This window comes from Halichoeres trimaculatus, unplaced genomic scaffold (assembly GCF_033239565.1).
Source record: "Halichoeres trimaculatus isolate MK-OKI-2021-1 unplaced genomic scaffold, fHalTri1.1 fHalTri1_scaffold_8, whole genome shotgun sequence".
NCBI lineage: Eukaryota > Metazoa > Chordata > Actinopteri > Labriformes > Labridae > Halichoeres > Halichoeres trimaculatus.
Genome location: NW_027437186.1, coordinates 6810520 through 6818741, shown reverse-complemented (window position 1 = coordinate 6818741; position 8222 = coordinate 6810520). Strand labels below are relative to the sequence as shown.

At 43.4% G+C, this 8222-nt stretch overlaps 1 protein-coding gene across 1 annotated transcript; it reads right to left on the bottom strand.

Moving 5' to 3' along the window:
• Positions 1 to 599: 599 nt before the first annotated feature.
• cst7 (cystatin f) lies at positions 600 to 7584 on the bottom strand. Its single transcript, XM_074676214.1, has 4 exons — positions 7059 to 7584; positions 3357 to 3535; positions 1598 to 1723; positions 600 to 888 (listed from the first exon to the last, which is right to left on the bottom strand). Exons 1-4 carry the CDS (start codon positions 7105 to 7107, stop codon positions 808 to 810), a joined length of 435 nt encoding a protein of 144 aa, XP_074532315.1. The 5' UTR covers positions 7108 to 7584; the 3' UTR covers positions 600 to 807.
• Between the last annotated feature and the right edge of the window lie 638 nt (positions 7585 to 8222).

Below are 8222 nucleotides of genomic sequence, written 5' to 3'. Positions count from 1 at the left end.
ACAGGGTGAGAAGCTCGGCTATCCGGGAGGAGCTTGGAGTAGAGCCACTGCTTCTCCGCGCTGAGAGGAGCCAGATGAGGTGGCTCGGGCATCTGATGAGGATGCCTCCTTGACGCCTCCCCAGGGAGGTGTTCAGGGCACGTCCCACCGAGAGGAGACCCCAGGGCAGATCCAGGACACACTGGGGAGATTACGTCTCTCGGCTGGCCTGGAAATGTCTCAGGATCCCCTGGAAAGAGCTGGACGAAGTAGCCAGGGAGAGGGAAGTCTGGGCTTCCCTGCTTATGCTGCTGCCCCCACAACCCGTCCCCGGATAAGCGGCAGAAAATGGATGGATGGATGGATTGATGGATGGATGGATGGATGGATAGATGGATGGATGGATGGTCAGAATTAAGAATTAACCAAACATTTGGATCTAGATTTGCCATCCTCCAAGTCTTTCCAACTTTCTCTTGAAAGTATCCCATGAGATCAATTCATTGACTGTCAATGAACTTCACATGATCACATAAAATTCCTTTAGCAATTGTACATTTTTGGCTTAAAAATAACAGAAATTGTGACATTAAACACAGGTCTTTGTTTTCAAAGGTTGCATTTATTACATGTTCTGGATTCATTGTGTGTGAACAGTTTAGCTTTACAGAGGAGATGAGGTGACAGCAGCAGATCAGACAGGTGAGTTGTACTGTAACAGGTGAACTCTATCAGGAAACAATAAAAGATGACGATGGAGGATGAAGATGGAGGATGAAGATGGAGGATGAAGATGGAGGATGAAGATGGAGAACGTAGCTGGTGGTTTCAGGGTTTACACTCAAACAACTCAATTGTGTTTCTTTTAAGCCAGGGAATCACCCAGACCTCCAAATGACACTGGAATGTCTGAAAAAGACACAACAGGAAGTGTCATTTCACTTTCACATTTCACATGAAAAGCCTTCAACTACTATAAATGTGACATATTAACAAAAAAATAAATCTGTTTTTTTGTTTACATGTGAGCACATTTCTTTATCGCTCAAAGTGAAGGTAGCTTTAAAGTCAGAAATCTACTTCCTGGATTCTTCATAACAACCACCAGGGGGCAACCTAACTGGCTGTGTCAAGGTCTTTTAGCTTCATCTGATAGCTCTGATGTACCAAATCAAAGCTGGAAGAGAATGGTTCATCCGTAGGGGGTCAGTGTGGGTTTGACTGTCAGGTGGTCATGTCGTAGCTGTTAGATGGGATAGTCAACTGTCCCCTCAGCAAAGGACAAACAGAGCTTTGTTTTTACATTTCCTTCAGAATATCTGCAGAATTTCTTACTAATTGAACGTAACACCACCAGTTATATCAAGGTGAAATAAAAACTTTAAGTAGACACATATAGAGGCTAAAAACAATGACACAATTTAAAACTGGAATGTATGTTAAGGAGAGAGTGAGAGAAAAAACAAAGACAGCCTCTCTGTCCCATGACTGTCTCAGGGTCGAATGACTGTAGGATGACAGGTGGTTAGATCACACATCATAACATCTGGGACAGATTGATTCTAACAGGATCTATAGTGGTGATTAAAGCATTGGTGTACACCTGTCCTGTACTCACCTGGTGCAGAGGACCCTTGGGCTGAAAGTCACAGTTAGTCAGATCGTTGTTGTTCTTGTCGTTGTGTTTACGGCAGACCGTTCTGGAAATCTCAAAATCTACGTTGTATCGAAGCCCCTTCACAACCTGAAACACACAGACATATCCATTCAGTTGGTTAACTGTTGAAAATAAACATTAATTTAGAAAAAGTTGCATACCAACAGCTTACTGACTTAACAATGTACCTACCAGGTATTAGCCTATACTGCTCTGGCAGGGGGGGCAGCCGATGTAAACTAGCCTTTTGGCTAACTCGGGTGCATTTACATTTTCATGACATGTTTATTTATGTGCAGTGTCCCTCCCTACTGGTTCAAGTCCTATCGTAAGGACAGGACTTTCTTTGCTGAAATTGGTAACTGTGTCTGAGACCAAATGGCCCTGACCTGTGGGGTTCCCCAGGGTTCGATCCTGGGACCCCTATTATTCAATTTGTTCATGCTTCTATTAGGTCAGCTAATACACAACTATAATGTGTCCTACTCGATTCTGTTCATTACTTTTATGCTCAGGGTTTCTAGGCACAGTCAAGTGGCGGAGGGAGTCAGGTTCGGGGTCTCAGGATCCCATCTCTGCTTTTTGCAGACGATGTGGTTCTGTCGGCCTCATCAAACACTGATCTCCAGCTCGCACTGGGGCGGTTTGCAGTCGAGTGGGAAGCAGCTGGGATGGAGATCAGCTTCTCTAAGTCCGAGGCCATGGTTCTCAGTCAGAAAAGGGTGGACTGCCCACTCCAGGTCAGGAGAGAGTCTTTGTCCCAAGTGGAGGAGTTCGAGTATCTCAGGGTCTTGTTCAGGAGTGACTGTAAAATGGAGCGAGAGGTTGACAGACGGATTGGGGTTGCGTCGGTAGTGATGCGTATGCTATACCGGTCTGTTGTGGTGAAGAGAGAGCTGAGCCAGAAGGCAAGGCTCTCAATTTACCGGTCAGTCTCATTCCGACCCTCACCTGGCCACGAGCTGTGGGCAGTAACTGACAGAACAAGATCGCGGATACAAGCGGCTGAAACGAGTTTCCTCCGCAGGGTGGGTGGGCTCAGCCTTAGGGATAGGGTTCGTAGCTTGGACATCTGGGAGAGGGTCGGAGTTGAGCCGCTGCTCCTCCAGGGGAGCCAGATGAGGTGGTTCCAGCATCGGTGGAGAGATTATATCTCTCAACTGGCCTGGGAACGCTTTGGTATCCCCTTAGAGGAGCTGATGTAAGTAGCATGGGAAAGGGGTCATTGGTCTTCGCTGATGGCACCGCGACCCAGACCCAGATAAGCGGAGGAAAAAGAAACAAAAAAAAAAGTGTCCTACCACAGCCATGCTGATGACCCTCAGATCTACGTGTCAATGACGGCAAGCAAACATGGGCCTGTAGGTTAGAAATCTAGGGGTGAAATTTGACTCAGACCTGAACTTTAACAGCCACATCAAATCAATAATATCAGCGGCTTTTTACCATCTTAAAACATTACCAGAATTAAAGGAATAGAGTCTAAACTTGACTGAGAGACTGATCCATGTGTTTGAAATTTTGAAGTTGTTTGAAAATGATGAAATAAGTTTTAAACTCTGGTGAAATCTGGTGAAATCTGGTTTATTGAACACAGTCATTTTTGCATTACTTGACAAATTATTCAATAAACCTTATGTTTGAATTCTACACATTGTGCCTTTAAAACTACAGACTGTACCTTTAAATATCATACACTGTGCTGTGTTTCCTGTCCTACCTGTCGCTGTGCTCTGTGGATGGCAGAGGGTTTGAAGAGGAAGGCGTCATTTGATTGGTTGTTGAAGGAGTAAGTGGCGATGAGGACGACACTCTGGAGGTTGTGGTCATTGCTGCTGATGTTGCGTGGAGATCCAGGCATAGAGTGGCCATGATAGAAGCCCCTGGCCAGCGTCACCTCTGCAGGGGAGGAAGATAAGAGCACATTTTAAGTTGATTTCACCAGTTTATTTACCCAAACCTTGACCAATATACAAACTAGAGGCCCTCACATCAGGGTTAGATACTTTTTAAAACCCTGTTAAAGGATCATCAAGCTGCAGAATGGCCCCTCCCAGTTTTCTGTCTGCACCAGAACTGCACTCCTACTGTCAACACCAACACTTCCCATCATCCCTTGCAGGCTCTGACAAAGGGTTTAGCATATTCTCTCATCACTCCTCAAACTTCTGTAGGTAAATAAACCTTTGAGGAGTGTTGAGGTAGGAGCCTCGACGACAAACACTTACCGTCATGAATGTTTCAAACAGAGAGGAGCTCAGTAACTGTTGTGTTAGCTTTAGTGGTTATAGCATAAGAAACCTACAGTTTAAGTTAACTCATAGAGGAACTTCAGATGTTTTTCAGATTATTTTAGGACATTCTTATCACCTGGCCCTGGTAGGAACAGACAACCAGAAGCAGAGACATAGCCCAATGAGAGTCCCAGCATCCACATACCAACTCAGTCAATGTTTTTAGACTTTTTATAGGAAGCAGAAGCTTTGATTATAATTCACTGATTTGTTGGTGCATTTTCAAGGGTTTGGTCCATGTGTGAAAGGAGAGGGATCAACTGAAAATCATCAGAGCAGGCTGATGGAAATGCGCGTCTTGTTTGCATAAAGATAAAGAGTTATCAGCTTCAGATCTAAGCTGAGTAGACAAAGGTGAGTTCAGAGAACCACAGCAACCAATCAGCACACAGAGCCATGAACAGAACTCTCGTGTCATGTCTGACAACAAGAAACCTATGAGTTTACTGGTTAGCTGAGCCCAACACAAGGATTCAACCCAAGGCCATCAGTCAGTCCAACCAGCTCCAACCAGTCCGCTCCAATCAGCACTGGTTCATCGGAAGGGTCAAAGGAGGAGCTCTGGTCTTCATAGTGGATAGACACGAGGGAGCTGGGCCTGTGCTTCACTCTGCACACTGCCTTCTCAGGGGACAGGGTGAGAAGAGCCTGCAAAGTTGGTGGAAAACACCAGGTGGTGGAGGTGCCAGGACTACAACCACAACACAAGCCGAGTCGACCTTTCAGACCAGCTGATTGGCTCCTATTCCTCACAGAGAAGGAGCAGGAGGTGGTACATGACAGTGCTGCTTCACTTCACTGATAAAGCTGTAACAATCAGCTTCTACCAGATCCCTGAACCACTTAACCACTTAAACTAGATCTGGTTTAATCTTAAACCAATTCAACCAATGAGCTAAACCAGCCCCGACCAGTTCCAGCAATAAGCTTTAACCAGTTAACCTACACGTTTAAACTAGCTTTACCACCAATAAGCTTTGGCTAGTTCCACTAACCATCTTAAACCAGGTCCACTGACCTTATTAAACCAGTTACACGTACCATCTTTAACCAGTTACACTGATCTTCTTAAACCAGTTCCACCAACCAGCTAAACAAGCAACAACAAGTTACAGCATAACTTTGACCAGTTAAACTAAAAAGTTTAATCTAGCTTTACCACCAACCAGATTAAATCTATTACACCAATCTTCTTAAACCAGTTTTACCAATCTTCTTGAACCAGTTACACCAACCAGCTTTAACCAGCCCCAACCAGTTTCACCAATAAGCTTTAAACAGATGAAATAAAAAGTTACGATTAGCTTACCACCAACCAGAATAAACCAGTTTCACTCACCATTTTAAACCAGTTCCACCAACCAGCTTAAAACAGTTTCACTAACAAGCTTGAACAATCTTCAAAAACACAATCCAACCAGCTAAAACCAGCCCAAATCAGTTCCACCAATAAGCTTTAACCAGTTCAACTAACATGTTTCGACCAGCTTTGCCAACAATAAGCTTTGGCTAGTTCCACTTACCATATTAAACCAGATCCACAAACCTTTTAAAACAGTTCCACCAACTATCATAAACCAGTTTCACCGATCTTCTAAAACCAGTTCCACCAACCAGCTAAACAAGCCCCAACCAGTTCAAGCAATAAGCTTTAACCAGTTGAACAAAAAAAATTTAATCTAGTTTAACCACCAACCAGATTGAATTTATTACACCAATCTTCTTAGACCAGTTCCATCAACCAGCTTTAACCAGCCCCAACAAGTTCCACCAAAAAGCTTTAACCAGTTGGACAAAAATGTTACCATTAGCTTTACCACCCAGATTAAACCAGTTCAACCAACTTCATTAAACCAGTTCCACTAAGCATCTTAAACCAGATCCACCATTAAACCAGTTTAACCAACCAGATCAAACCAGTTCCACTAAGCATTTTAAACCAGATGCACCAACCGTATTAAACCAGTTTAACCAACCAGATTAAAACAGTTTCACTAATCAGCTTGAACCATCTTCACCAACAAGCTCCAACTAGCTAAAACTAGCTCCAACCAGTTCCAGCAATAAGCTTTAACCAGTTGAACTAACACATTTCAACTAGCTTTACCAACAATAAGCTTTGACTAGTTCCACTAACCATCTTAAACCAGATCCACTGACTTTGTTAAATCAGTTACACCAACCAGCCCCAAACAGTTACAGCAATAAGCTTTAAACAGTTTTAAACTAAGAAGTTTAATCTAGCTTAACCACCAACCAGATTAAATCTATTACACCAATTTTCTTAAACCAGTTTCACCAACCAGCTTCAACGAGTTCAATTAACAAAAAAATACCTAGCTTAAACTAGCCTCACCATCAAGCTCCAAACAGTTTGAACTATAATCGTGAACAAGTCCCACTAACCAGCTTAAAACCAGTTTCACCAATAGTTTAAACCAGCTTTAAAAAGGCTCTGTCTAGAGCATAATAATAATATGGACATAATATGTCCTGTCTCAAGGCAGACTTGTTGGCCACTAATAAAACTTGTGCTCACTGCATGAGAAGTGGATTTTTATGTTAATAGTTTTAAACAATGTTTAACTTCAGTCATCACCAACTTTAAATTAATTGATCAGAGTTCCTAGCCCTCTGTCAGCTAGTTTGGAGAACACACTCTCACAGAGACACAAAGACAGAAATTATTTTTCAGAAACTTCTGATTAATAATTTGACTTCAAAAAGGAGAAACTTATAGCTACACAGAACCTGGTCCAAAAATAACCCTTTCTATCTCCAGAGTCATGGCAGTCATTTGTGGTCAGAAAAACTGCTATCTCAGAGGACTTTCTGCAGGCTGTCTAGAAAGCTGTAGTCCTCTTAGAGAGAAAAACCAGGTGAAAAAAAGAACACCTGGAAGAACAGCTGTAAGTTCAGAGCGGAGAAGAGCTTTCATCTGGGGGGAGTACAGGATTTTGGGTTCGAAGCAAGGTCATTAAAAAGTGATGAGCAGCAGAACTGTAACTAAGACACACATGGACAAAAAACTAAGCTCAGGTTCAGAACTTTAAACATCCACAACATTTAAACAGTGAGACAGTTTAAAATCACGTCTTAAATAGTTAGTTTGGAAGTTTGTTTTTTACCCAGAACACCAAGCAGAGAGAGGAGCAGCAGCGTCTTCTGTCCCATCATGCACCCTGTAAATGCTTGTGTTTCCTGTGAGGTAGCAACACTCTGACCACAGATCAGATCTGCTCACAGCGGCAGTGAACAAACTCATGTTTGTTTCTTCACACCCAGAAGCTGCAGGACCTGTTGGTTCACTTCCTGGTGTTTGCATCATTTCCTGAGCATGCTCAGAGACTGACCTCCTCCTGATGCTCTCTGAGAAACCGTCACAGTGGAAATAATGTTTGAAAGTTTCCTGAGCCTCAGTGTCACCCTGCAGCCTGATGCTGAGCACAGTGTCCCCACAGCTGATGGTGATCAGTTAGTTTTGGCCCCGCCCACCATTAATCACCATTAAAACAGCTCAGCATGGCCTCTCCTCCTCCTCCAACTCACAGGTATGGTCACTAATAAAGTACAGCATCAAGTTTAATCCAAGGAAGCACTTTTTAAAGCTGTTTCAAAAGGGCTGTTCAGATGAAATAAACGCTGAGATCTGTTAGTTCCCCACGGTGAAGCAGCAGGAAGAGGAGGAGTCATCTCAACGGTCATCTTCACAGTGTAAAGAGAAGAAAGCTTGAGTGGTTTTGGTGGAGTCATCAGGTTATCGGTCCAACAGAGGGCGCTCTGGCTCCAAAGCTTATAGTAGAGGATGTGCATATGGCCTCTAAGTCTGAATCTCAGTGTCCTCTCTAAGCCCTAAACCCCAAACCCAGAGCCCCTCAGGGCTTAAGGACATCACCTGGAAAGGGACTGAGTGCTTAAACTGACATGACATGTTAGTGTAGAGATGAATAGCCTTTGGCTGGTTAAGGCTGTGTTTTCAACTTTAAGCAAATTTTTGTTGGCAACATCAACACCCAGGCTCTTGCTTGCATGTTTTTATTTTTTCTGTTACAGAGGTAGTTTACTGGTCAGTGTTTGCAGGCTTCCCCTGGGAAGCTTGCGTTTACGTCAGAACCCGATGAGCTCTGGGTGATTCCTCCATCCTAAATTTGAAGATATTCCCATATATGAAAAGGAGGCACAAAAGGCTCAGAAAGTCTCTCAGGCACTTGATGAATTTGACTCTAGGACGTCCTGCGTCCTAAGCCCTCACTTCTGCAAACAAGAAGAAAAAAACAACTTTGCAATTACCA